The sequence below is a fragment of the Pagrus major genome, chromosome 10, assembly GCF_040436345.1.
Source record: "Pagrus major chromosome 10, Pma_NU_1.0".
Lineage (NCBI taxonomy): Eukaryota > Metazoa > Chordata > Actinopteri > Spariformes > Sparidae > Pagrus > Pagrus major.
In genome coordinates, this window is record NC_133224.1 from 18,940,677 (window position 1) to 18,968,578 (window position 27,902).

Consider the following 27,902-nt stretch of genomic DNA (forward strand, 5'->3'; position numbering starts at 1 on the left):
TGCAGGGTCGGTTACAATTGTGGGAACAAACTCTCGGAGCTCAGCCCATAGGGCTGTGAGGGTGGTTCATTGAGATTTGGCAACAACTGGTGGAAATCAGTGGATGTTTTTCATAGGGTTGAGGGAAAATTGTCATTGAGTAGCTGGCTAACGTTTATTCATTCATGTTTATAACAAACTATGTTCTATAAATAGTTCTCTTACTCTTGTGATCAAAAACATTGATCTGAAGCTCAGCTCTGAGGCTGTTCAGCAAATAGTTTTGTATTAAATAACAAATATAGCAACTTCGGATCTACCCATATCAAATTCAGGCTTAAATGAACAACCTCTGCTCAGTCCCACACATGTCTGGTTTCAGCACCAGCCACTACTTGGTTAAGCCAAGGCTGTTCCGTTCAGTTTAGTTCTATTGGACAGATACCGAAAATGGTGAACTTGCTCTTTACTTTGAAGGAAGACACAAGACAAGATGTTCTTTCAGTCCAAAAGCTTAGTTTATTGCAAGCAAGCCTTTACTATATTAGGTGGAATCATAGTTAGAGTACAAGTTCAACTTCAAATCACCCTAATAAAAATAAATTATTAAAAAAATGCGTCGGTACAACAAAGAACTGAAACATATCCGGCTCTACTGCTTCACACTGGAGTACACACATTCACTGTCGGTGTTGTTCCTCTGTCTTCTTGATCTGTTGGGCTTGTGAGCCCTTAAAGCAGCGTAATGAAGGCTCTCTGCATCCTGATGTAACTGGTAACAAAATGTAAAATGGTTCATCACTATTGTAAAAGATACAGCACAAGAAAGAGATTTACAGAACTCTGCAAGTGTCACAGAGAAAAAAGGCTAATTAATGCATTTGTGTGTTTTATGAACAGAATATAACATTCAACACTGTTAACATTTGACAACTAAACATACCATTATAGAGCTGTCAAATTGTAACCTAAAACCTACAAACCTAACTTTCACAATTTAATTTTCCCCCCCATGACACCTGCTGTCAAGTAAAACAAATATTGCTGTGCTATTAAAAATTCTCCCTTTTCAATAGAAAATGTTACTTACCACTGTATCTGGAGTAGAGGTTTCTGAAAATGTACATTGGACACACAAATTTAAATACCTTATTTTTTTAAAATGCATAATATGCTCAATACTTGCAGGCAGATTCAAATAGTATCAGTTACCTGAACACTGGCAGTTTATTTTGTTCATCTTGTACAGTGAGAGAGCCAGTAAAACAACCAGGATGGTGGTGAATGTCAAAGCCGCACTCAAGAAATACACCAAGAGGGGAGAGTCCAACTCATCTGAACAGAAAGACAGCGGCAGACATGACAGAGCTCTGAGATGTTTTTCTCTTAATGTTGATTAAAGGATAGCTTTGGTTATTTTCAAATCCATCTTGAACAATGCTGACATGCAAATTTGTACATTGAAAGAGTTACTGGTAATTCTAAAAACAAAACAAAATCTTTATCTCTCACAGCTCAGTGAAAATTGCTTCAGTGACAGTATGTTAATGACCAGTAGCTCCTGTCAGCATGTGATTATTAAGAAAAATGGGGGAAAAAAATTAACATGACTATTTCTTGAATGAGAAAAGCTCTAATAGAAACTTACTTACCTTTCAAGTCTCCGTTGGTCCCGTCTCCAAACAGTATGTGTTCACATGAGGCAACAGCACAGTAGTAGGTCCCAGCATGAGAAAGATTCAGGCTCTTCATTGGCAAGTTGTAGACACAGGTGTGTGTTTGTGTGTTGTCTTTCCTCTCACACTGATCATTCCTGCCTCCATGGGTGTAAATGAGTCCTGGATGAGATTCTTGAGAGTGTTTGAACCAGTAAACACTGTGTTCTCCATCACAGGTCCCAGTGTGTACTGTACAGTTCAGAGTCACAGAGCCTCCTGGCTGGATGATCTCAGATGCCGACTGATGGACCCAAGCTGGGATGTTCAAACCTGAACCCTTCACTTGGACGGTTATGCCGTCACAAAATACAAACTCAAAGTCATATAAATTGCTCCCTACACAGTAATAAGTAGCTGAGTCTGAAATTTGCACATCCGAAATCTTCAAGTGACATTTACGGTTTTCACTGTCCACTGAGAATCGTGGATTGTTCTTAAATTCATCATAAAGGGTGCCATTATTATTTTGTGTATAGAAAGTAGACACCAGAGCTGGTGTCTGTCCCATAGTTTGCTTATACCAGTAAAACATCACTGCTTTAGTGTCTTGGCAGGAGCACAGCAAAGCCACACTAGCTCCAACATCGACTGACTGAAAATCTAATGATGATTGTTTTAAAGTCGTCATGTGAGCTGAGGAGAAAATGAAGAAACAAAGCATATACACAGTTAATCTAATGCCGGTATGTTGTAATCATCTGTATCACAGAATGCATGATAACATGTTACAAACCAACACATGCTGAAGTATTATAATGCAGTAACAAAACACAACTTACCCATATTGGCCATGAACACACATGTGAAACACAGAGCAAAGCTTGGAGGTGTCATCGTGCTTCGAATGCTGTGCTGAATGAATTGAATCTCTATACGTCCTCTACTCTTCACAGAGGAGACTGTACTTGATTGGCCAATCAGAATGAACATCCTATTATGGAAACAGTGCACACATGTTCATCGTCCCCCTCCCTTGGGACAGTAACAGCTACATGACTCGAACATAACTCCTCGCCACATACAGCATTGGAAGGATCATTTCCAAGATAAGATTATTAAGGAACATTTAAGAAAATGTCAACTGTTTCTCTGACTTTCTGCTGTTTGAGCCACAGTTACAGATGTGATATGCAACATTTCCACATTAAAATGTCTGAAAATGACTAGACCTTTTGTTCTACTGACAACATGGGGAGAGATTAACACCACCATATCCACCAATCAGGGATAAGATAGGAGACACACAATCCTTTCAGTGTGTAACCACTTCCTCCCCAATCACACATGGTGGTTGGCAAGGCTGGAAACAGGTGCATGCAGATTCTACAGAGAAAAAACTGATTTTGAGGTACAGAAGAAGAAAGTACATTTTTTGAAAATTGTAGTTTCTCAGGTAAAATGTGATGCATTTTTCCCCTGCTAATTTCAAACCACTATGCTAATACAACTAGCTAAAGTGATAGCTAGTGTTACAACCATCCCCTTACATACCACTAATAACATATTACTGATTTTAATAATTCTGCCAAATGCCCAGGCAGTGGAAAAGAGAGACTGAAGGAGGTCTGCCTGCCAATGTTTTCAAAACAGCATCTGATGAGGTCACAAAGAGGGGCAAGTCAGTCAAATCAGTTGCAAAGGCACATGGGATCTGCCATGTAACACTGAGTAGAAACTGCAAATCACTGCAGAAGCTCAGAGACCTGCAGGTCGACTGGCAATCCCCAGATAACACCAGAATTGGCAGGTCCACCACTGGCGCCCTGTTCTCTTCACAGATGAGAGCAGGTTCACATTGAGCACATGTGACAGGCTGAACAGAGTCTGGAGATGCCGTGTTGAACATTATGCTGCCTGTAACATCATCCAGCATGACCGGTACGGTGGTGGGTCAGTGATGGTTTGGGGAGGCATATCCTTGGAAGGTCACACAGATATCCATGTCATAGCCAACAGTACCCCAACTGCTGTTAGGTACCGGGATGAAATCCTCAGAGTGATTGTCTGACCTTATGCTGGTGCAGTGGGCCCTGGGTTCCTCCTGGTGCAGGACAATGCCTGGCCTCATGTGGGCAGAGTGTGTAGGCAGTTCCTGGACGATGAAGGCCTTGATGCTATTGACTGGCCCTCTCATTCCCCTGACCTAAATCCAATTGAGCCCCTATGGGACATTATGTATCGGCACATTTTGTCCAGGAGCTCACGTACGCCCTGATCAAGGTCTGGGAGGAGATCCCCCAGGACACCATCTGCCGAGTCATCAGGATTAGCCCAGACATTGTCAGGAGTGCATACAGGCACACGGGGGGCCCATACCCACTACTGACTGTTGGATCAGCGTGTGATTTAAATTTTTTACTTTGATTTTCAGTGTGATTTTGAATCCAGCCGTCAGTGGGTTGATGATTTTGGTTTCCATTGACTTTTGTTAGTCATTTTATTCTCAGCAAATTATACAACGTACATCAGTAAAGAATTTCAACTTAAATAATTCACTCATCAAGATCTGATGCGTGATTAAAGTGTTCCCTTTATTTTTCTGGGCAGTGCATATTACACACTGGGCTCTATAGTGTGCAGGGTTTGGCACGTGAAAGTTTGTTCACATAGATACATATCTATCTACAGTCAGGGGGGACTCATTTTCCTGTTTTGGCAACACAGAGCCAGCAAATCTGACAAATGCAAGGTAAAAACTTACTTTGAAAAACAAGCCACAAACCTAAATGTGTGCCAAAGCTGTGATCAATAAAAAATTATTATATGTACAAACAGGTGCATGAAGTTCATACCAAATAGTTTGAAAAGTGTGCAACACTGGTGTGACTCTGTCCTACTGTGCATCCAAACTGCTGCAGGTAATGATTGTTTGTTGATACACCCAAAGACACTTTAATAATTGCGCTGTTCCATACTGTTTAATATTCATTAAGGAAAGCTTCAGTCTCAGGAGGGTACTACTTAACATAAGATGCTACTCCCCTCTCACTAAAGTGCTAAAGGTCCAATTTAGATAGTTGATTGCTGAGTCTCATTCCCAACTTGCAAAACACAGACAGTTTGGGTTGGTGGCTGGCCCTGCCTACCACCCCAAAGTGTCAGTATTTGACAAATTGGGAATGAGACTCAAGAATGAACTATCTTATAAACTGGACCTTAAACCATTCAATCCAATCCTTGTAGTAGTTCCTGTTTGTGTACACATCATGTTATGTGCAGTGAACATGACCCTCGTTTCACACAGCTACAGCCACCCTTTCAAAATGACTTCTCTCCCCTCTCTGCTGCTGTCTGAGCTGCTGTACGCTGTGGCCTCGAGACCACAGGTCGGTCTTCCTGTGCTCAAGCTAGGCCCTAAAGTTCCACGAGCTGAAACCTTTTTCACAGCAGTTCACACTTTAGTCACCACAGGAGTCAAAACAAACATCAGTTGCCGAGAGCTGCCCAGTTACAAGGTTGCACTCTTCACTTACACTTCTGGTAAGCGCGAGGTATTTTTAGATCTGAAGGTGCTCTGTCAATAGGTGTGTTTCCATCCACCAGTTTTGGCGCATTTTGAAATGGTGCGTAAAAAAAAATAGTGACAAAGCCCCAAATTTGAAGAACAATCTTGAAATATTGCAAAAAAGCTTTTACACTTGGCTCAGGTGAAAAAGTCGGTGTATCAATTAAAGTGAAGTGTGATATAGTGCAATGAAAACAGATCACTGAAGACTCTGCTCTACTGAAGAGACACAATGGCAGCAGACTAGTACCCCTTTCACACTGGACAAGGCACCCACTAACATCTGGCTTTTGCCTTCAGTAGGAAAGACATTCATTCTCCAGTCAAAGGACTCTGCAGTAGTCACATGTGTTTGTCAGCTGTGATGAAAACATGATGCCCAGGTGGACGGTCTAATTTTCAGCCCTGATCCTGGAGCTTCTTTTGTTTTCTCGTAACTAAATGTCAGGCCGTTCTCCCAGAGCGCTCTTAAAATGATCCACAGAGCAGCTTAAAAGTGCTGAATTGTACTTTTCTACATTTTTGTTTCACTGGTTTGTGGGAGACCCTCTATGACTTGCTCGTGTTTTTTTTTTAATCTGAATATTCAGAAAAGGCCCATCCCATCCTGTCAGTTCGCATTTTCTTCACCACACCAGCAAAGAACCTTTGTGGTTTCTGGGTCGCTAAACAAACACACATGCACACACTCTCACACACTTGTGCATGCTCTTCACAATGCTTTGTCCTATAGTGTCACTGAACTTGCATTACCCATATAAACCTGATCAAAGATTATCCTCTACTCCCCTACAAAATGATGTGGTTACATGTATGAACACATCCTGCTTGAACCAGCACATACACAATTACAAAAAATAAGGGCAGTTATAGAGATGCACAAGACAGATATTATCTTTTCCCTGCTCACCACATGGAAACTTTAAAGGATGCAAACATTTTTGTGTGCGTAATACACTATACTCTTCTCCTACGACTTCAGGCACGACGACAGGCAATCAGTCAAGTAGCTTACAGCACCAAAAACAGAGGTACGAGACAGAGGAAATACTTACACTTTTCATGTGTTGTCTTTGCAAAAGCTTGTTTATTGGGTTTATTAGAAAGCAACACTTTACAGTCATCATATTTAGGTGAAATCATGTAGACAAAAGCCAGATTATACTTTTTAAAAGAGTCAGTATGAAGTCATGTTCTGCTGCACAAAGACAAGGATGAAACAGCTCTACTGCTTTACACTGAGGTAAACACATTCACTCCAGGTGTCGTCTCTCTGTCGTCTCCATCTGTTGACCCTGTTCTCCCTTGAAACATTGTTGTAGTCATTATCTTCATTTTGGTAACCCTGGTGATGAAAGGACATTAAATCAGAATCAGAAATGAACTCCACAAACATTTTGGTGCCACAAACTTATCTGAATGGTAACATATTTAGTCCTCTAAACAGAAGATACCTCGGCATTTGTTGTAGATGGAGCTGTAAATCTTGCTTGAGACTCTGAAAAGCAAAATGAAAACCTTACGATAATGTAATATGTATATACACACACCATACATGAAAACAGGCCTGATTACCTGTACAAAGGCAGCCGTGTCTCTTGTTCGTCATGCACACTAAGAAAGCCATTAAAACACACAGAGTGGTGGAGAATGCTGAACTGCCAGTCAAGAAATACACCAAGACAGGAGAGTCCACTTTGTCTGCACAGAGAAAGACATCAGAAACAAAACTCTTCTGATGTTTTCTTTTTTGTTTGTTTGATGAGGGACAGTATCTGCTAGAAAGTTACTCACCCTCGAAGTCCAGCTTGGTCCCGTTTCCGAACAGTATGTGTCCACATGAGGCAACAGCACAGTCGTAGGTCCCAGCATGAGAAGGATTCAGGCTCTTCATTGGCAAGTTGTAGACACAGGTGTGTGTTTGTGTGTTGTCTTTCCTCTCACACTGATCATTCCTGCCTCCATGGGTGTAAATGAGTCCTGGATGAGATTCTTGAGAGTGTTTGAACCAGTAAACACTGTGTTCTCCATCACAGGTCCCAGTGTGTACTGTACAGTTCAGAGTCACAGAGCCTCCTGGCTGGATGATCTCAGGAGCTGACTGATGGACTGAGGCTGGGATGTTCAAACCTGAACCCTTCACACTGACAAAAGTGCCCTCTGCAAATTCAAAATCGTACAAATAGCTACTTATGCAGTAGTAAGTAGCTGTGTCTGCAATGCGCAGATCTGTGATCTTCAAGTGATTCTGATATATTTCAGTATCCAGCGAGAAGCGTGGATTGTTCTTGAATTCATTATGGAAAATTCCATTTCTTTCATATTTGAACAAAGTAGACATGAGCTGTGCTTTCTGTCCCAGAGGTTGTTTGTACCAGTAAAACATCACTGCAACATCACCTCTGTAGAAACATCGCAAAGTCAAGTTTTCCCCAGTTGTGGCTGATACAAAACTTCTCTCTTGATGAAGAGATGAAGAGATTTTCAGATCAGTCGTCTGAGCTGAAATTAAATAAGAGACAAAACAAATGAAGCATTAATGTAATGTGACAAATTTGGGTAATCAGTTAAATATATGAGAGACATTTGTTTGAGAGCGTACACTACACTAGATTAAAGTCACAAAGAGCAACTTACCCATTTTCATCAAGAACAAACATGCGAGCAGAAAGAGAGCAAACACTGGAGATGTCATCGTGTTCAAGCTGCTGTGCTGAATGAAAGAATATTGATGGTTTCTCTACTCTTCAGAGACAAGACTGAATTTGATTGGCCAACTAAAGTGACACTGTATGTCCCATATAGGGAACATGATCACATGCTCACTGCCATCTATCGTGTTAAGTTGTGGGTTTTGAAAAAACGTTCACATGGTAAAAGCTATTTGAAGAACATTACAGCTCATAATTGGAGTTTAAATGAGAAAATAAAGGACATCGTAATAAAGATTCAGGCTCTCATTGGCAAGTTGTGGACACAGGTGTGTGTGTGTGTGTGTGTGTGTTGGCTTTCCTCTCTTCACAGACAAGACTCTTGTGTCTGATTGGCCAACAGGAAGTGTCACATGTTCACTGCTATAGAGTTTAGCTCTTGAGGAGTCTCATTAGGTGAGAGGTATATCTAAATAACCAACCACACATCCACACAACACCATCGAGATCTCACTAATGGTTCACATGTACTTTGTTTGATTCACATTTGCTTTCTTTAAAGAGGCACTGTAGTTTGGGAGAAGATTCAAACTCAGAATGAGGTAATAATACACTCAGAAATATTTATTTATTTTTATTTATTCTGAATAAACAAGCTGTTCTCAGAGGAAAATAAGGTGCCAGAACACTGTTTGGAGCTAGAAAGGTGGCAGGGTCCGCCACATATAAACAGAGTAAAACAGTATGAAACTGTTGGCTTATTGATCGCGGGGCCTACTGCTGGTTGCTGGTGGTCATTTACCTCCTCCTTAATCCCTTTAAGTTATAATGTTCAACATTTTCATGAACAAAAAAAAATCATGTTGTGTCAGTGCAAAATCTTTGTGACCCTCCTCCACCCCATTGACCTCCATATACAGTGCCCACCTCATCACATCCAGATCTCTCAGAATATGACTGACGTCTCGATGGGGCCAAAGACTCGAATTTCTCATCTGATGTCTAACTCACAACTTCTGGTTGGTCCTGCCCACTTGTGGTCCAAGCAGCACCCACCACCAGTTTAAGCCCGGCCCATACCGAGTACAGATAGGGATAATTTAGTTGAACAGACACAGATGATGGTTACTTGCTCAACCCTTGTTTCACAGCTGACATCACTTCGAAGAAAAACCTCTGACACAAGACAACATTTGCTTGGTTTATTGCAAAGCAAGTAACTTTACATTTATAGAATATGGTGGAATCATGGTGTTCATGTTTCAGGAAAACAAACTGTCGTTACAACAATTACAGAAACACACGGAAGCCCATGAAGGCCATATGTGCAATTATTTTAATGCCCTTAACTCGACATTAATTATAATATATAATACAATATATATATATGTATATATATACTGTATATATTGGTAAATTACAACGTCATCTAGAAATAACTACGATCATTTTCTATTTCGTCTCATCAAAAGGTCAATCTCTATTGTAACTGATAGTTGGATGTTATTAGGTCAGCAGCACCATGTCGGCATGCATAGGTGGCCTCCTGACAAATGTAGCAACTTATATAAGCTGAAAATGTCAGATCAAGGAGTAACAATTACTGGTTGTGCATCTGACTGTAATCCAATCTCACAAATTTATTCACACTTACATACATACACTTTATTAGCCTATACTATTCAAACCACCACTGTGGGTTGTGTGTTTTCTCCAGGCCGATGAGAGGTTGCAGCCTACTGGACAGTAACGTATCTGCTTTGATTTGATGACTGTATGTAAGGCCGTTTCAGTCATTCTGCTTCCATATAAACATGACCAGCTCTTATACAGTTATTTCTTGTAACTGTAACCAAGTGCTTGCTCATGGGGGAACTGAATCTGACTTGACTACGGCTTCACGCTGGAGTACACACATTCACTGTCGGTGTTGTTCCTCTGTCTTCTTGATCTGTTGGGCTTGTGAGCCCTTAAAGCAGCGTAATGAAGGCTCTCTGCATCCTGATGTAACTGGTAACAAAATGTAAAATGGTTCATCACTATTGTAAAAGATACAGCACAAGAAAGAGATGTACAGAACTCTGCAAGTGTCACAGAGAAAAATAGCAACTAAACATACAATTATAGAGTTGTCAAATCATATCTATGTATCTCTATGTATTGTCCATAGCCTAATACGTAACTGGTTCAAATTACTTTTATCTCCTATGACACCTACCGTCAAGTATAAATAAGAATATTGCTGTGCTATTAAAAATTCTCTATTTTCAATAGAAAATGTTACTTACCACTGTATCTGGAGTAGAGGTTTCTGAAAATGTACATTGTGACACACAAAATGAAAATCATTTTACTGAAATGCATAATACGCTCAATACTTGCAGGCAGATTCAAATTGTATCAGTTACCTGAACACTGGCAGTTTATTTTGTTCATCTTGTACAGTGAGAGACCCAGTAAAACAACCAGGATGGTGGTGAATGTCAAAGCCGCACTCAAGAAATACACCAAGAGGGGAGAGTCCACCTCATCTGTATGGAAAGATAGCGGCAGACATGACAGAGCTCTGAGATGTTTTTCTCTTAATGTTGATTAAAGGATAGCTTTGGTTATTTTCAAGTCAATATTTCAATATCGTTGGTAGTTCTTCCTTTTTGGAATTTAGGAAAGTAACGCAGGACAAAATCTACCATCCTCATCCTGACTAAAAATGAATTTCAAAGTTTCAAGTGAATGACACAAGGACTGTAGATCTTTATCTCCCACAGCTAAGTGAAGAAATTGCTTTAATGTCAGTATGTTAGTGACCAGTAGCTCCTGTCAGCATGTGATTATTAAGAAAAACAGAGAAACAAAAATCTTTAAGAAATTAACATTACTATTTCTTAAATGAGAAAAACTAATAGAAACTTACTTACCTTTCAAGTCTTCGTTGGTCCCGTCTCCAAACAGTATGTGTCCACATGAGGCAACAGCACAGTAGTAGGTCCCAGCATGAGAAAGATTCAGGCTCTTCATTGGCAGGTTGTAGACACAGGTGTGTGTTTGTGTGTTGTCTTTCCTCTCACACTGATCATTCCTGCCTCCATGGGTGTAAATGAGTCCTGGATGAGATTCTTGAGAGTGTTTGAACCAGTAAACACTGTGTTCTCCATCACAGGTCCCAGTGTGTACTGTACAGTTCAGAGTCACAGAGCCTCCTGGCTGGATGATCTCAGGAGCTGACTGATGGACTGAGGCTGGGATGTTCAAACCTGAACCCTTCACACTGACGGTTGTGCCCTCACAAAATTCAAATACATTGTCATATAAATTGGTCCCTACACAGTAATAAGTAGCTGAGTCTGAAATTCTCAGATCTGAAATCCTCAAGTGACATTTACGGTTTTCAGTGTCCACTGAGAATCGTGGATTGTTCTTAAATTCATCGTGAAAGTTGCCTTTATTATTATGCCTGTAGAAAGTAGACACCAGCGCTGGTGTCTGTCCCACAGTTTGCTTATACCAGTGAAACATCACTGTTGCATTGTCTTGGCAGGAGCACAGCAGAGACACACTAGCTCCAACATCGACTGACTGAAAATCCAATGATGATTGTTTTAAAGTCGTCATGTGAGCTGAGGAGAAAATGAAGAAACAAAGCATATACACAGTTAATCTAATGCTGGTATGTTGTAATCATCTGTATCACAGAATGCATGATAACATGTTACAAACTAACACATGCTGAAGTATTATAATGCAGTAACAAAACACAACTTACCCATATTGGCCATGAACACACATGTGAAACACAGAGCAAAGCTTGGAGGTGTCATCGTGCTTCGAATGCTGTGCTGAATGAATTGAATCTCTATATGTCCTGTACTCTTCACAGAGGAGACTGTACTTGATTGGCCAATCAGAATGAACATCCTATTATGGAAACAGTTCACACATGTTCATCGTCCCCCTCCCTTGGGACAGTAACAGCTACATGACTCGAACATAACTCCTCGCCACATACAGCATTGGAAGGATCATTTCCAAGATAAGATTATTAAGGAACATTTAACAAAATGTCAACTGTTTCTCTGACTTTCTGCTGTTTGAGCCACAGTTACAGATGTGATATGCAATATTTCCACATTATATGTTTAAAGTGACTGGACCTTTTCTTCTACATTTTCTTCAGGTGTGTACTTTTCCAAATGTTTCCTGCCATTTTCAAACCTAGAAAATGATTTTACTCAAGGAAATGGTGCATTTCATCGGCAATAACTTCCTATGACAAATGATACATCATACAGTGAGGAAGGAAGTGTTTATATTGTTTTGATTCAATGGTACGTTTCATCACCACATCACCACTGCTACTTCTAGGATAGGGAAGTGTTATGATTGGACTTTGTGGTGGCCTGTTTGTGGTCTGTTTTCTGTGCATTGTGATTCAGAGGTGCTTGGTGCTTGGTGGCTGCAGCGCATTGAGTGTAACCAGCACCTGCTCTTATACCCAGACCTTCCCTCTGCACGGTGCCAGATTATTGTCGCCAGCTCAAGTGGTACTTCATCGCTTTCTGCATCTCTAGAGTTTATGTATTTAGAAAGCTTTCTTTTGTTCACTAGCCAGCGCTTTAATCCTGCTTTCCTCCTCTTCCAGTGTGACTGGACCATACCCGTGGACCAGCTCCTCTACCACTTGCCACCCTGCCTGAACCAGCCTCCCGTGTAAACCGTGAGTCTCCACCTGCACCACCCAGGAAGCCACCGGCCTGCACTCGAGCTCACCGTCTCTTCCTACCAGCAAAACCTTTTGTGATCGCTGAATTCGCCTTTCATGTCTCTCCCTGTTTGGCGTCAACTTTTGGGTCCACCTGTTTTTTGTGTTGCAAGTGTGCAAGTGTCATTGCTAGTTTCGGACTGACGCGGTGGTCATTTTCACGCCCAGTGCCCACGTTATGTAAATAGCAAATGTACTTGCGCCCACCTGTGTACCCCTGGGTGTGTTGGTCGTGTTGAGGCATGGTCAGGCACACTGGTGGAGGATTGCTATCTTGAGGCAGCAGAAAGCGACTGCGCCACAGGCCAACACAAAGCTGGTCCAAAGTCAAAAGCGCAGTCTGTTTCCTGCTATTTAGAGGACGCATTAGATGCGGCTACACAGGCAAGTTCACACCGTTCATACACTCTGATGTTATGATTTGAGAGGCTACTTTAAATTATTTTAAACATTCCCATGAACGCAGTAATGTCACTGCGACAAATATTGTGGCTCAAACAACAAAAATAAAAGCTGTAGTTATAAACTCTCCAAAGGAAACGAGTCAGGAGTTTTTAATTAACCAATTAAGTGTATCATCTGTTCCCTGTGCGCAAATATGCATGTCAATGTAGAGATACACACATCATTTCTGCTGCTGGAGGATCGCTGCAGGTAATGTCATTAATATTTTCCTCATTAAAGTCGTATTTCACCCCTCTCATCTCACCCGTTATTGATCTGGACGATACCTTTTATGATCCACGGACTGAGATCCGCACACACACAGCGCTCCTCCTCTTCCTCAGTTTAATGTCAGGCCCTGGCACACCTGGCTCTTAAAGGGCATGGTAGACGACACTCGGATTGGTTTGATTTATGTTCCGTCCAAAACACATTTCAGTCGAAATACAACTTTTGTATGTATTGTATTTCAACCCTTTGATAACCCCAGATTATCCACCATTTGACTAGCAAAATGGACTTTGACACTCCCTACATGAACTGTAGACCGTCAAATAGGGCCTCAGGTGTTTATTCTCCAGTGGTTCTCTAGCCGGTTCTAGGCAGCTGAGCAGCGGCTCTTGCCCCCTGCTCCGCCAACTTGTTTTGTTTGTTTTGAAAGCGAGCCCCCTAGCAGCAGAAGTTACATATTGTACATTTAACGGTTGCATACAACTGGATTTAGACAGTAACACTTCCAGCTGTATTATACACTGGGTTCTATAGTGTGCAGGGTTTGGCATGTGAACGTTTGTTCAGGGGGGACTCATTCTCCTGATTTGGCAGCACAGACAGCCAGCAAATCTGACAAATGAAAAGTAAAAACTGAACACAAACATAAATGTGTGCCAGAGTTGTGATCAATACTAAACTATTGTCTGTACATACAGGGGTATGATGTTCATACCAAATAGTTGCTAGAGTTCACACTGGTGTGACTCTGTCCTACTGTGCATCCAAACTGCTGCAGGCGATTACTTTTTTGTTTAAAAGACACTGACAACATAATAATTGAGTTGTTCCTTACCTTATAATACAACTAATACTAATTATAGAAAGTTTCACTCTGAGGAGGGTACTACTTAACATAAGATGATACTCTCCACCCACATTACAGTGTCAAAGGTGCAATTTGCGAGTCTCATTCTCAACTCGTCAACTGCTGATGCTTCAGTATGGTGGCTGACTCTACCTACCAACCCAAAGCGTCAGTGTTGGACCTTTCACACCAATCCTTGTACGGGCTGGTAGTTCCTGTTTGTGTACACATCATGTTATGTGCAGTGAACATGACCCTTGTTTCACACAGCTACAGCCACCCTTTCAAAATGTCTTCTCTCCCCTCTCTGCTGCTGTCTGAGCTGCTATACGCTGTGGCCTCGAGACCACAGGCCGGTCTTCCTGTGCTCAAGCTAGGACTTAAGTTTCCACAAGCTGAAACCTTTTTCACACAGTCACCACAGGAGTCAAAACAAACATCAGTTGCCGAGAGCTGCCCAGTTACAAGGTTGCACTCTTCACTTACACTTCTGGTAAGCGCGAGGTATTTATAGATCAGCGGGGATTTTTGAAGGTGGTCTGTCAATAGGTGTGTTTCCATCCACCTTTCTTAGGTGTATTTTCAAATTTGTGCGTGTAAAAATGAGTGACAAAGCCCAAATTTGAAATGCAATCTTGAAATATTGCAAAAAAGCTTTTACACTTGGCTCAGGTGAAAAAGTCGGTGTATCAATTAAAGTGAAATGTGATATAGTGCAATGAAAACAGATCACTGAAGACTCTGTTCTACTGAAGAGTCAAAATGGCAGCAGACTAGTACACCTTTCACACTGAACAAGACACCCACTAACATCTGGCTTTTGTCTTCAGTAGGAAGGCATTCATTCTCCAGTCAAAGGACTCTGCAGTAGTAATGGGTATTTATAAGCTCCAGATTCGGAGGTGGAGACCTTTATTGAGGCAAATCATGCCAGTCCGAATTAAAATGAGAGAACCGTTGCTCTCTCCTGGTTAACCATATTTCATCCTCCAAATACAGCAAGTGACCTTTTTGTCCTTTTCTAAATCTTTTTAATGTTAACACAGAAATAAGGAGGAAGCAAACCAGGCCGAAGTTTGAAGCTGACTAACTCCTCTTAATGCAATATGAGCTGACTGTTATACGACAGCTAGCTAGTTGGGTGGCTATTCCCCATCATAATTCTACCTTTGAACAAATGTGGGTGTCTTTGGCGTTGGTGTTGATGTTCAGCTGATGGTGAGGTCTACTGCACAGCCTGCACATTGTACATACTATATAAGTTTAAAAGGAAATGGGGAAGTTGACTGTGGTTCATCAGGGTACCAAGCTAGCTCAACTGTTACCTGAGTGAAAATGCGTAGGTTTTAAGAAAGGTCAATCTTCAAACCAGGATGTTGAGGCCTATATAGTATTACTTAGTTTTTGAACCACGCCAAGTTGAAGCACAGCCCACATCTGGTTCAAGCACCAACTATTCCAAGTGTGGATATAGAGCCAGATAATTTAGTTGGGTTAACACATATGGATAATGAGCAATGTCACATATGATGATAAAAACGTTTCAGCCAACTTCATATCCATTTTGCACTTAGCAGTCTCTTCCGTCCTTTACCTAACCACATTTGCACGACCCCCTTTCTTTTTTGAGGCAGCTCTCTTCGCCTTTTGGTGTGTTATTGTTGTATAAGCTTTTACCAGGAGCGCTGGAGTTGGTAGCTCTCACTCTATCATAGTGATTACTGTTGGAAAATAGGGCTATTTAACACTTCTGTTAATAATAAAATAATGCTTACAGCAGCTTTAATATGATACTTTTATAGTTTTATACTTTTAACAGTGACAAGAAGAGTAAAATGTCTAAATATTCATGAATAAACTATTCTGACTTGTCAGTTTACATGTTCCTCACCACACTATTAGATAATATTTATGGTTTGTGGGTGCACACAGATATTAAGCACACACTTTCTTACGCTCAGGGTGTCATAGAAGCTTGTCAGGCTGCATCGTTGAATTTGGCCTCACTCGCGGTTTCTTTCTAAACCATTATAGATTTTATATTATAAGTCAGTTGTTGCACTCTGTGGAAACCCCGTGCTTGAAACTGGGAGTTGACATGGTCGTAATATGCACAGTATGCACATGCAACTTTACAAAACCATAGAGAGATTTTATCATTTCACCATCACCACATGGAAACTATAAAAAGAGTTTGTGTTTGTGGCGACTAATAAACACACTTACTGTATCTCCTGACACGTGCTGTCTCTGTGTCTGATGACTTTTCATAGAGTCATTTACAAACACCCTCCACTGTAGTACAATGCATGCACTGATCCACTTATACACTGTGACACTGAATATGGACAAATCATCAATATTTATTTATTTTCAATTACAAGTTGCAAGTAAATGACAGCTCCAGAATCAAAGATGTAAGACCGTATTACAAGGTACTGTTCCTGCTCTAGATAAAGCAAAATCACAAAATTACACTTGAAAAGACACACTCATGACTTTACACTGGAGTACACACATTCAGCCTCTGTGTCGTCCTTCTGTCTTCTTGATCTGCTGGCCTTTTTTACTCTTAAAGCAGCGTAATGGAGATGGTCCTCATTTGTGAAATCCTAGCAATGAAATATAAAACAGTGAGTCACAAACTGGCGCACGATGAAAATCAAAGCAAATTCAACTAGATGTTTTATGATATAAAAATGTATTTGAATGGCGATAAGATAATGAGACAGAAACTACCTCTGCATTGGTTGTGGAGGGAGCGGAAAATCTCACACGAGTTTCTGAAAAACAATTAAAACAATGTGAAGCTGTGATTCTGTGATGCCATGTTCAGTAATTAAACAGTAGTTTGAAACTGTACCATTTACCTCCGCACTGGCAGCTTGTTCTCTTTCTTATGATGTACAGTAAGACAGCCAGTAAAACACTCAGGATGGTGGTGAATGCTAAAGCACCACTCAAGAAATAGACATAGACGGGAGAGTCTTCATCATCTTGAGAGACAGAACAGAGCTTTCAGCATTTATTACTGTGTCCTCGGATTGATTGGACAGTGACTATAATTGACTTATTATAAAACAAGACAACCTCTTCTAGAAAAGTTACTCACCCTCAAAGTCCAGCTTGGTCCCGTCTCCAAACAGTATGTGTCCACATGAGGCAACAGCACAGTAGTAGGTCCCAGCATGAGAAAGATTCAGGCTCTTCATTGGCAAGTTGTAGACACAGGTGTGTGTTTGTGTGTTGTCTTTCCTCTCACACTGATCATTCCTGCCTCCATGGGTGTAAATGAGTCCTGGATGAGATTCTTGAGAGTGTTTGAACCAGTAAACACTGTGTTCTCCATCACAGGTCCCAGTGTGTACTGTACAGTTCAGAGTCACAGAGCCTCCTGGCTGGATGATCTCAGGAGCTGACTGATGGACCCAAGCTGGGATGTTCAAACCTGAACCCTTCACACTGACAGTAATGCCTTGTACAAATTCAAATGTTACTGAAAAGCTGCTTGCGCAGTAGTAAGTGGCTGAATCTGAAATGCATAATTCTGAGATTTTCAAGTGATTTTTCCCAGTGTCAGTGTCCAGTGTGAAGCGTGGATTGTTCTTGAATTCATCATAAAAAGCAACATTTTTAGTAGACACATAGACTGAAGAGATGAGCCTTAGTTTCTCTCCCAGAGTTTGTTTATACCAGTAATACTTAGCTATTACTTCACCTTCATGGAAACATTGTAATGTCACGCTGTCACCAACATGAGCTGACACAAAACCTCCCTCTCGATGAACAGATGAGGAATATTTAGTTGTTTGAGCTGAAGAGACAGGAGAGACAAAGCAAATTCAGAATTACTTTAACGTGACAGTAAGCACAGTATATTATACTAAAGGCATGAGAAATGATTAGAAGAAATGACACAGAATGACCATACCATTTAAAATATATAAATTGCAGCCATAAAAACACAACTCACCTATTTTCCACAAGAACAAAAATATCAGATAGAAAACAAACTTTGGAGATGTCATCGTTTCAGCCTGCTGACTTGAGTGAAAAGAATCTTGATATTTTCCCCACTCTTCACAGAGAAGACTGTGTTTGATTGGCCAGGCTGAAATGACACTGTATGTCCTCTTAAGGAAAGAAGATCACATGCTCACGGCCACCTACAGTATCAAGTTTGGTTCTTGAGAGTTATCTGAAACACATAATGGCTCCTCGACAAGACAACCACACATCCGCACATTTAACACCATACTGATTTCGCTGATGACCCAGTCTGGTTAATGTTTGCATACTTTGACAATACAGGAAACAACAAAGCTTTTACTTAAAGGAATAGTTCACTCTAAAACAAAAATCAGTCATTATCGACTCACCCACATGCTGATGAGATCTCCGGTGTAGTTTCTTATTCCTCAAAGTGCAGCTGGAGACCCACAGGGCTACCCTCCGGCAGGAATAATCCATAGAACGAGCGTAAGTGGCACCCGAGAGGAAAAGGTCCATAAAACTACACAAAAACTTTGTAATAGTGACTGTTTAGGCTGTAAAAATGTACTAAATGACATCGTTTCGAGTAAACTCTGGATGTCGCCACTTCAGGACACTTGGATTGCAGCGGACGAGCAGTATGGAGGAATATTACAAAGTTTTTGTGTAGTTTTATGGACCTTTTCCTCTCGGGCACAATTGACGCTCGTTCTATGGATTATTCCTGCCGGAGGGTAGCCCCGCGGGTCTCCAGCTGCACTTTGAGGAGTAAGAAACTACACCGGACTTCTCATCAGCATGAGGATGAGTTGATAATGACTGAATTTTGTTCTAGAGTGAACTATTCCTTTAAAAATGCTGGTTATCCAGTAGTTAGCTCAGTGATAGATTTATTATTAGTAAGACTAATTATGGGCACGGCTTACAGTAACGGTAAACAACCACACATGACAGCACATAGTTAAAAACAGATAGTCAGAGTAGTTTGTAATCATAGTCTTAAACTGACCTTTAGGTATACCTAAATCAAGTTTAAATGTACCATGTAAAATGTTCCAAGTGTGTGGACACTGAAACTGAAAGCAGTTTTCCCAAATTCAGTGTTTACCCGGGGGAACGTCAAGCATTGTACAATTGCTGGAGCATGCTGAATAATGACTCTGTGACCAGCTTAATAATCATTCATTCATGCAAATCTAGGTTAGCAGCTTTATCGAGTGAATATCATGAAGGCTAATATTATTACTTAGCCCACTTAACTTACGCTTCTAAAACCGGTGTGTCTGTTATTATGATTCTTTGCTACTCAGCTGGTTCCGCCTGGTCCGGCGCAAAGCCTGCAATACCGCTGACGCTGCACCAGACAGCCTGTCCTTCACATACTCCACTTTCCTGTCATTCATGAACAAGACCCATGACACTTGCGCTTCACGCATGACTGCAAACCACCCGAGTGCCTACTGGAGGTCACGGATTGAAGAAGCCAGCACAACAATGTCATCTGCAAGTCTGAGGTTCCCAATCCGAACACTCTCCGCACCTCGGATGCACCTTGAGACCCTGTCAATAAATATCACATATGGGATTGGACACAAGGGAAAACCCTGGTGGAGTCCAACACCAACTGGAAACGTGTTTGCCTTTGTGATGAGTATACAGGCGTACTTTGGTTATATAGGGACTGGATTGAATAGAATGCCTTTATTGTCATTGCACAGTGTAGAACAACATTTCAGGGAGAGCAAAGCCGCTGCGTACGTGCGCACCACCATATTTTTTGTGTGCTACAGACAACTGCCACGATACCCTGTACTCCTGCTTTGCCCCCAACGTCCCCCTGCGGGTTACGGTCATCGGCCTACTCAAACTCCACATAACACATTAGGACTAGATGGGAAAACTTAAAAATTCCCAGGACCCCCCCAGCAAGCCTGCAATGGTGAAGAGCGGGTCCACTGGACGGACTCTGCATCGTTCTTCCTGAATCCGAGGTCCAACAATTGGTCGGAGTTTTCTTTCCAGCACTCTTAACTTCCCTAGCGAGGCTTGAAATGCCCATCCCTTCTCTACGGTACTTTTAAAATATGGATCCTACAGAAACAAGTCAGTATTCACAGTATGTGTTCACAGGAAATGATGCATGCATGTAATTCACTATTATACTTAAATAATGTCTCACTGATATCACCCTCACTGTTTCTGTTCACTAAAGTTACTGCTAAAGCAAACTAAACATTTCCTACTGCTGCTAGTTCATATTAAAAGCATTCAACTTGGCTTTTATTGTCAAGCAGTCCCAGAATGCATATTTTATTTGTTATGTAAGTTACCACTGACACTGAATGTCCATCAAAACTGTGTCCACAAAACAAAACATGGTCATCTTAAGTCTTTTTTGGCTGGAAACAGTTCTAATCATTGCTGGCAATATGGAAACGAGAAGGAGCAGCCACTGTGAGCTGTGTAAAGCTGCAGGCGTGGAAACAAACTCCGTCAACTGTGCCCTGCTGTTGTGTGGGAACATACTCATGCCATGTGCAGTATGAAATTACATCACATTTGCTAACGGCATGATAGAGAAGGCCGGTTATTGACTGGTATCTTCATGGGACTTTGATTGGCTGCACTATAAAGAGATAGAGTTAAAGACAACGTAGCAGCCCAAGGAGGGTGTCACCCCCAGAATTCATGGACCTTTTGGTATTAAACTGCATTTGCTTTACCACCAGCAACCATAGGTGTCACTATATCAACCAGGACTAAAACGAGAAGAAGAAATCACTGATGTATGTCATACCAGACATCCTGGCCTCTGCAATGACTTTTTGACCCAGTAGTGCACTGTACAGTACATATACTGTTCTTTAAACTGTACTCAAGTACAGTTTTGAGGTACCAGTAGTTCACGTGAGTACTTCCTTTTAATGATACCTGATACTTCAACTCCACCACAATTGGGGACCAGATATCATACTTTTAACTCTTCCTACTTATTTGATAGCTTTAGTTCTGCTGATTTAGGTAGAGATCACATAATTTAACGCATAAATGATGATTTCTTATCATATGTTAAGCTACCCAGCAGTATATAAAGAATGATTCTAAAAATTAGCCTTCTGCATTATGAATTCTTACATTTTTGGTACTTCATATTTTGACGCTAATACTGTTGTACTTTTTCTTGACTAACACTTTGAATAGACAACTTTTATTTGTAACAGAGTATTTTTCCCCCTTAGTATTGCTACTTTTACTTAATTTTACCACCACATAAAATTATCCACGGAGCAGCTTAAAAGTGTTGCATTGTAAATTTCTGATTGTTATGTCCCTTGTTGGAAACCCTCTATCATTTGCTTGTGTATCACAGTGTTTTGTCTTATTGCCTCTCTGAATTTGCCGTAGCTGAATGAACTTGATCCACAGAAAGGCACAAAGAATTTCTTCTCCTCCACTGCAAAATGATTTGATTACCTGTATGGACACATCCTGCGTGAACCGGCACATGCACATTTACAAAAAGTGCAGATAGCCATGACTCTAACATTGCACAAGCCCACACCCCACAAAACCACAGCATGTTTAACTGCTTACCACATGGAAACTATAGCAACATCTACTACTGATTGACACTTGTTATTTTACTTAGTGCTATTTTTTCTGTCAGGAAACCCATACAGCAGCTAACAGAAACACTGTGGTACGTTTATTGCAGCCTATTGGCACGGACAGTGGAAATCATTGCACTTTCTCATCTATTGTCTTTGTATAAGCTTGTTTATTGGGTTTATTAGAAAGCAACGCTTTACAGTCATCATATTTAGGTGAAATTATATTTACAAAAGCTGTATTATACTTTTAAAAGAGTCGGTATGAAGTCATGTTCTGCTGCACAAAGACAAAGATGAAACAGCTCTACTGCTTTACACTGAGGTAAACACATTCACTCCAGGTGTCGTCTCTCTGTCTCCTTCGTCTGTTGACCCTGTTCTCCCTTGAAACGTTCGCATAGTCATCATCTTCAATTTGGTAACCCTGTTATTGAAGGAGTCCACAAAATGTTATTACCATAGAAATACCTGAATAGCACATGTAGTCCTCTAAACAGTAAAATACCTCGACATTTGTTGTAGAGAGGGCTGAAAATCTTGCCTGAGACTCTGAAAAGAAAAAAGAAAATGTTAACATAATGTCATGTTCAGAAAATACACACTATAGATGAAAACATGATCAATTACCTGTACACAGGCAGCTGTGTCTCTTGTTCGTCATGCACACTAAGAAAGCCATTAAAACACACAGAGTGGTGGAGAATGCTGATGTGCCAGTCAAGAAATACACCAAGACAGGATAGTCTTCATCATCAGTAGATGCAGAAAGCAGGAGACATCACAGAGCTTTCAGTCATGTTCATCTGAGGTTAACTATGAAGTAATATTCTTAAAAATAAATGACAGCCTGATGAAAGTTACTCACCCTCAAAGTCCAGCTTGGTCCCGTCTCCAAACAGTATGTGTCCACATGAGGCAACAGCACAGTAGTAGGTCCCAGCATGAGAAGGATTCAGGCTCTTCATTGGCAAGTTGTAGACACAGGTGTGTGTTTGTGTGTTGTCTTTCCTCTCACACTGATCATTCCTGCCTCCATGGGTGTAAATGAGTCCTGGATGAGATTCTTGAGAGTGTTTGAACCAGTAAACACTGTGTTCTCCATCACAGGTCCCAGTGTGTACTGTACAGTTCAGAGTCACAGAGCCTCCTGGCTGGATGATCTCAGGAGCTGACTGATGGACCCAAGCTGGGATGTTCAAACCTGAACCCTTCACACTGACAGTAATGCCCTCTGCAAATTCGAATGATACTGAATAGCTGCTCACACAGTAGTAAGTAGCTGAGTCTGAAATGTGTACATCTGAGATCTTCAAGATATATGTACCAGTTTTGGTATCCAGTGTGAAGCGTGTATTGTTCTTGAATTCACCATGAAAAGTTCCACTCCTTTCGTACTTGTAGTAGGTAGAGATGAGCGTTGGTTTCTGCCCCACACTCTGCTTATACCAGTAAAACATTGTCGATATGTTATCTTTGTAGAAACATTGTAATGTCACGCTGTCACCAACATTAGCCGACACAAAAGCACTGTGTTGACGAACAGATGAGGACTGATCAGCCGTCTGGGCTGCAGTGACAGGAGAGACGAAGCAAATACACAAATACTTTAACGAGACAATAAGTATATTATACAAAATACATGAGAAACAATGACACCAAGAGTGACCATACACTATAACATACACATTGGAGCCATAAAAACTCAACTCACCTATTTTGCCCAAGAACAAACATGTCAGACAGAAAACAAATGCTGGGGCTGTCATCGTGTTGGAACTGCTGACTCGAGTGAAAAAAAAAAAAAAAAATCTAGATCTTTCTCCACTCCTCACAGACAAGACTGTGGCTGATTGGCCAGCCTGATGTGACACTGTATGTCCTGTTTAGAACACAAGACCACATGTTCTCTGCCACCTATTGTGTCAAGCGTGGCCCCTGAGAAATGTTGCTTGGTAAGACAATGAAGAACATAGTGACTCCTCAAGTTTGTCAACAATAGCTGGAGCTTTAAAATGACCAAATATTAAATAACATCATAATTTATGTAACACTGTGCTTAACTCACCTTGTTGTATTTTTCTATAATTGTTACTTTCTATAATATTCCGAAACTCAAAATTGTGAGTTTTAACTAAAAAGGCGTTTATTTAGGTGCTGATGTGTGTAGTTATGAAAGCTGAGAGAGGACAGCTGTGTAATGCATTGACTATTACAGAAGCCTGTCCTACTCTGGCTGCAACTGTCACCCTAAAGATATTCTGTCACCATTCAGTATGATTGCCGTATTGTGGCAAGTGAGTTTTTCCAATTTTTTTTTCTTTGGTGTATCAATTAGACATTAAACAAACGTTAAACTAGTTTTCTTGTTGGCTTGAACATCGTGAGCGTGCTGTCCTCCAGCTACATCACTGTGGTCTCATTCTGTGGTTCGCAATAACAAACATGCAACAGCTGATTACAAAGGCTTAAACTGTAGTGGTTATGTTTAAGAAAAGATCACAGTTTGGCTTAATATAGCTACTTCCTTAAAACAATCACCCTAGTTAAATGGGTTCAGGAAAAGAATGTTTGGTTTTACTTAAACTGCAATACTACTATTTACAGTACAGGACTCTAAAAGTCCTATGAATGACCCGCCCAATCAACCCCAACCTCCCTCGAATGTGGGATTTCCCACTGTTTATACTTTTTTTTGTCCTTTGCTCCCGTCATTATTGCTCCCTGTTGGTATTGCACCTTCATACACATGTACTTCTCGGGCCGAAGCAAGACAAATCACACTCATGCTGCCTTCTACGCACCATGGTGTGAGACTGAGCTGCAGTGGCGTGGCTCAGGTGATGCCAATGTCAGTTACCCACTGTGGTCTAGGGAGATGTATCTCTATATGCATATATGCATGAAGTCTTGTACACACATTCGTAGTCTCCCACAGATGTTTCAGAGTATGTTTGGTGACCCGCAGACTTTTCCTTTACCACCACAAAGAGGCTCATGTTGTTGGTATTGTTAGAAATGTCTTGTTGGGTAGATTGCATGGATGTCTAGTTTTAATAATGTCCGTGGTCTTTTTCTGACTTGATTGCATCTAACAGAAGTACTCTTAAAGAACCTCCATGGCATCTGGACTTCATGAGGCAGAATAAAGCACAACGATTTTGAACTGTTATGATTTGTGTATGTTTAGATGCTGAACACATCAGATATTTAGTCATAGTCACAGGCAGATAGTTGGCATTGGAGTGCACTTCATCTCTTATCGGCACATACAGGAGATGACATCATCTCAGCACACAGCAGGAGGTTTTGGTAATTTATCATCCTTATTTATTTCTACTGCAGAAAATTCATCACACAACAATTAACAGCATTGAAATTATGGTTTCAAATTTTAAGTACTTTTAAATACAATATAACAGGTATTATTTATTATCATAGTCAGCTGATCTGCTTCATCAGGACTGTGTTGGTGTTGTTGAACAGATTTGACTGACAGAGGCCCGGCAGAACAATCTAACAACTGTCATCAGATTCTTATTTTAGCCCCGCCCACTTTCAACCACTGAGAAGAGCGCAGACAAAACAGCCCTGACAGAAAATGTCTTTTTCATGGCATTTAAATGATAAAGTCAGTGTATGGGTGATAAGACTCTAAAAGTCATTACATGTTTAGAGATCACTAAAGTCCTTATGTCTCCGTGCTGATGATATGTTTTTGGTTTGTCTGTCCGTCCATCTGTCTGTCCCCTTGTGAACACAATGTCTCAGAGACAGTAGGTTGATAGGAATGACAAAAAACGTACACAATAGGATAAAATGATGAAGTGAAGACATTTTATATCCAAAAGGTCAAAGGTCAACTTCAGTGTGACGTGATAATATTCTGCAAAAAATAGACTGATTCTTCAGCGTTAAAGTAACACATAGGATGAAGATCATATTAGTGCCTATATGTGTGAAGTCCTTGCCACTTTTTGAAATGGACCAATTTTGTCCACGTCACTTTCATAAGCATAAAAAATTCAAAATTTGCTGAAAAGAAAAAAACCTTACACCAAGAAATGTAAACAAATGAGATGGAACTGATTTTGATGCACCATGATGCAGTTTTTTTATTCACATATGCTGAAGACCACATGAAAAATGTTCCTTTCTACTATCTCATCTTTCTCATTTTCTCTTTTTGTCTGTTTCTTCTGTCCCTTTGTTTGTCTCAACTTATTTTCATCCAGCTCTGTTCAAGAAAATGTAAAATAATCCAATTCAACAATGACGATAATTAAGATCATTCATTCCTGTCACATTATTATTATTCCTGCGGTCAGTCAATGTAAATTCATACCATTCTCTCTTACATTCACTTGTTCTGAAGCCTATATTGTAAACTGAGGACTATATCAAGGACAGAACATTTGAATCTTTTAACCTTTTTCCTTTAAAATACAGTCAAGGCAGGCCATCCCAACACCAAACTACAGCCCCAAAATAACCGGTTGAATAGACACATTTCTAGGATGCACAGAAAGGAGTGAAAACAGAACGAGGCACAGCGCTGGCTGCTTCAGTTTATAGTCACAGGAATAAAAACTGCTAATATAGCAACACTTAGAAGCCTTTATTTGTCTTGTCGCACAGAAACAAATACAAAAGCTGCGCGGTTTTACTGTTTTACACTTGAGTACACACATTCAGTCTCGTTGTTGTTCTTTTGCCTTCTGGATCTGTCACCCCTGTGTCCCCTTAAAGCTGCGTAATGGAGGTTTTCTTCATGTTGGTCACCCTGATGTGAAAATATTAAACAGTCAATAGCAATATTGTACTTGAGAGAAGCAAAAACTATAGATAAAAAAGATCTGTTAATACAATAGGTAATTACCTCTGCATTTGTTGTAGAGGGAGCTGTAAATCTTGCATGAGACTCTGAAAGAGAATGAATATGAATATGCCCTTAGTATGATATCATATCAAGTGAGTATTCATTGTCAACTACAAAGATGAGCAGGAACAGTACCTGCACTTTTGCAGTTGTTTCTCTTTTTGATCAAACACATGGAGAAAGCCAGTAAAACACTCAGGATGACAGTGAACGTCAAAGCTGCACTCAAGAAATACACCAAGACACCAGAGTCCACCTCATCTGTAGAGAGTCAGACACCAGGAGACATTTTAACAGGGAGTATTATACTTTAAACAGCTAAGACAACCTCTGCTAGAAAGTTACTTACCTTCAAAGTCCAGCTTGGTCCCGTTTCCAAACAGTATGTGTCCACATGAGGCAACAGCACAGTAGTAGGTCCCAGCATGAGAAAGATTCAGGCTCTTCACTGGCAAGTTGTAGACACAGGTGTGTGTTTGTGTGTTGTCTTTCCTCTCACACTGATCATTCCTGCCTCCATGGGTGTAAATGAGTCCTGGATGAGATTCTCGAGAGTGTTTGAACCAGTAAACACTGTGTTCTCCATCACAGGTCCTAGTGTGTACTGTACAGTTCAGAGTCACAGAGCCTCCTGGCTGGATGATCTCAGATGCTGACTGATGGAACAAAGCTGTGATGGTCAAACCTGAACCCTTCACACTGACAAAAGTGCCCTCTGCAAATTCAAAATTGTACGAATAGCTACTTGCACAATAGTAAGTAGCTGTGTCTGCAATGCGCAGATCTGTGATCTTCAAGTGATTCTGATATATTTCAGTATCCAGCGAGAAGCGTGGATTGTTCTTGAATTCATTATGGAAAATTCCATTTCTTTCATATTTGTACAAAGTAGACATGAGCTGTGGTTTCTGTCCCAGAGGTTGTTTGTACCAGTAAAACCGTGCTGCAACATCACCTCTGTAGAAACATCGCAAAGTCAAGTTTTCCCCAGTTGTGGCTGATACAAAACTTCTCTCTTGATGAAGAGATGAAGATATTTTCAGATCCGTCGTCTGAGCTTTAATGAAAAAATAAAAAAAGACAAAGCAAGTTCACTTTATAACCATGTGAAAAAAATGTAGACAAATCAGCAGCAATGTCACAAGGAGTGGCCATACACTTAAAAAGATTCAAACTGCTATCACCAAAAACAAATAAAACAAAAACAAAACTCACCCATTATCCCCAAGAACAAACATGTCAGGTAGAAGACAAACTTTGGAGATGTCATCGTGTTCAAATTGTCGTG

General features: G+C 40.7%; 6 protein-coding genes across 6 annotated transcripts; all 6 read right to left on the minus strand.

The window, feature by feature from the left end:
• Positions 1 to 486: 486 nt before the first annotated feature.
• LOC141003720 (uncharacterized) lies at positions 487 to 2,549 on the minus strand. Its single transcript, XM_073475158.1, has 5 exons — positions 2,477 to 2,549; positions 1,632 to 2,330; positions 1,192 to 1,314; positions 1,070 to 1,092; positions 487 to 751 (listed from the first exon to the last, which is right to left on the minus strand). The coding sequence occupies exons 1-5, from the start codon at positions 2,529 to 2,531 to the stop codon at positions 632 to 634; spliced, it is 1,020 nt and encodes a 339-aa protein (XP_073331259.1). The 5' UTR covers positions 2,532 to 2,549; the 3' UTR covers positions 487 to 631.
• A 3,720-nt stretch (positions 2,550 to 6,269) lies between these two features.
• Positions 6,270 to 7,915, minus strand: LOC141004162 (uncharacterized). Its single transcript, XM_073475664.1, has 5 exons — positions 7,840 to 7,915; positions 6,997 to 7,704; positions 6,778 to 6,903; positions 6,657 to 6,700; positions 6,270 to 6,547 (listed from the first exon to the last, which is right to left on the minus strand). The coding sequence occupies exons 1-5, from the start codon at positions 7,895 to 7,897 to the stop codon at positions 6,428 to 6,430; spliced, it is 1,056 nt and encodes a 351-aa protein (XP_073331765.1). The 5' UTR covers positions 7,898 to 7,915; the 3' UTR covers positions 6,270 to 6,427.
• Positions 7,916 to 9,743: 1,828 nt separating this feature from the next.
• LOC141003351 (uncharacterized) lies at positions 9,744 to 11,671 on the minus strand. The gene is made up of 5 exons (XM_073474676.1): positions 11,617 to 11,671; positions 10,772 to 11,470; positions 10,262 to 10,384; positions 10,142 to 10,164; positions 9,744 to 9,863 (listed from the first exon to the last, which is right to left on the minus strand). Exons 1-5 carry the CDS (start codon positions 11,669 to 11,671, stop codon positions 9,744 to 9,746), a joined length of 1,020 nt encoding a protein of 339 aa, XP_073330777.1.
• A 4,955-nt stretch (positions 11,672 to 16,626) lies between these two features.
• LOC141003352 (uncharacterized) lies at positions 16,627 to 18,162 on the minus strand. The gene is made up of 5 exons (XM_073474677.1): positions 18,108 to 18,162; positions 17,247 to 17,948; positions 17,005 to 17,130; positions 16,874 to 16,917; positions 16,627 to 16,746 (listed from the first exon to the last, which is right to left on the minus strand). Exons 1-5 carry the CDS (start codon positions 18,160 to 18,162, stop codon positions 16,627 to 16,629), a joined length of 1,047 nt encoding a protein of 348 aa, XP_073330778.1.
• Positions 18,163 to 21,999: 3,837 nt separating this feature from the next.
• Positions 22,000 to 23,504, minus strand: LOC141004163 (uncharacterized). Its single transcript, XM_073475665.1, has 5 exons — positions 23,450 to 23,504; positions 22,604 to 23,305; positions 22,366 to 22,404; positions 22,244 to 22,287; positions 22,000 to 22,162 (listed from the first exon to the last, which is right to left on the minus strand). Exons 1-5 carry the CDS (start codon positions 23,502 to 23,504, stop codon positions 22,043 to 22,045), a joined length of 960 nt encoding a protein of 319 aa, XP_073331766.1. The 3' UTR covers positions 22,000 to 22,042.
• Positions 23,505 to 26,398: 2,894 nt separating this feature from the next.
• On the minus strand, positions 26,399 to 27,884 carry LOC141003710 (uncharacterized). Its single transcript, XM_073475141.1, has 5 exons — positions 27,830 to 27,884; positions 26,964 to 27,671; positions 26,750 to 26,875; positions 26,615 to 26,658; positions 26,399 to 26,518 (listed from the first exon to the last, which is right to left on the minus strand). Exons 1-5 carry the CDS (start codon positions 27,882 to 27,884, stop codon positions 26,399 to 26,401), a joined length of 1,053 nt encoding a protein of 350 aa, XP_073331242.1.
• Between the last annotated feature and the right edge of the window lie 18 nt (positions 27,885 to 27,902).

Excerpts from the sequence above, each read along its gene's own strand:
- LOC141003720 (XM_073475158.1), bottom strand. The coding sequence starts at position 2,531 with ATGACACCTCCAAGCTTTGCTCTGTGTTTCACATGTGTGTTCATGGCC. Across the intron at positions 1,315-1,631 it reads GACCAACGGAGACTTGAAAG|ATGAGTTGGACTCTCCCCTC; the intron begins GTAAGTAAGTTT and ends CTTTCTGTTCAG. Across the intron at positions 1,093-1,191 it reads AATAAACTGCCAGTGTTCAG|AAACCTCTACTCCAGATACA; the intron begins GTAACTGATACT and ends GTACATTTTCAG.
- LOC141004162 (XM_073475664.1), bottom strand. The coding sequence starts at position 7,897 with ATGACATCTCCAGTGTTTGCTCTCTTTCTGCTCGCATGTTTGTTCTTG. Across the intron at positions 6,904-6,996 it reads GACCAAGCTGGACTTCGAGG|ACAAAGTGGACTCTCCTGTC; the intron begins GTGAGTAACTTT and ends TTCTCTGTGCAG. Across the intron at positions 6,548-6,656 it reads CATCTACAACAAATGCCGAG|GGTTACCAAAATGAAGATAA; the intron begins GTATCTTCTGTT and ends TTTCATCACCAG.
- LOC141003351 (XM_073474676.1), bottom strand. The coding sequence starts at position 11,671 with ATGACACCTCCAAGCTTTGCTCTGTGTTTCACATGTGTGTTCATGGCC. Across the intron at positions 11,471-11,616 it reads TGTGTTCATGGCCAATATGG|CTCACATGACGACTTTAAAA; the intron begins GTAAGTTGTGTT and ends TTTTCTCCTCAG. Across the intron at positions 10,165-10,261 it reads AATAAACTGCCAGTGTTCAG|AAACCTCTACTCCAGATACA; the intron begins GTAACTGATACA and ends GTACATTTTCAG.
- LOC141003352 (XM_073474677.1), bottom strand. The coding sequence starts at position 18,162 with ATGACATCTCCAAAGTTTGTTTTCTATCTGATATTTTTGTTCTTGTGG. Across the intron at positions 17,131-17,246 it reads GACCAAGCTGGACTTTGAGG|ATGATGAAGACTCTCCCGTC; the intron begins GTGAGTAACTTT and ends CTGTCTCTCAAG. Across the intron at positions 16,918-17,004 it reads AACAAGCTGCCAGTGCGGAG|AAACTCGTGTGAGATTTTCC; the intron begins GTAAATGGTACA and ends ATTGTTTTTCAG.
- LOC141004163 (XM_073475665.1), bottom strand. The coding sequence starts at position 23,504 with ATGACAGCCCCAGCATTTGTTTTCTGTCTGACATGTTTGTTCTTGGGC. Across the intron at positions 22,288-22,365 it reads ACACAGCTGCCTGTGTACAG|AGTCTCAGGCAAGATTTTCA; the intron begins GTAATTGATCAT and ends TTTTCTTTTCAG. Across the intron at positions 22,163-22,243 it reads TCTCTACAACAAATGTCGAG|GGTTACCAAATTGAAGATGA; the intron begins GTATTTTACTGT and ends CTTCAATAACAG.
- LOC141003710 (XM_073475141.1), bottom strand. The coding sequence starts at position 27,884 with ATGACATCTCCAAAGTTTGTCTTCTACCTGACATGTTTGTTCTTGGGG. Across the intron at positions 27,672-27,829 it reads TTTGTTCTTGGGGATAATGG|CTCAGACGACGGATCTGAAA; the intron begins GTGAGTTTTGTT and ends TTTTCATTAAAG. Across the intron at positions 26,519-26,614 it reads CCTCTACAACAAATGCAGAG|GGTGACCAACATGAAGAAAA; the intron begins GTAATTACCTAT and ends TTTTCACATCAG.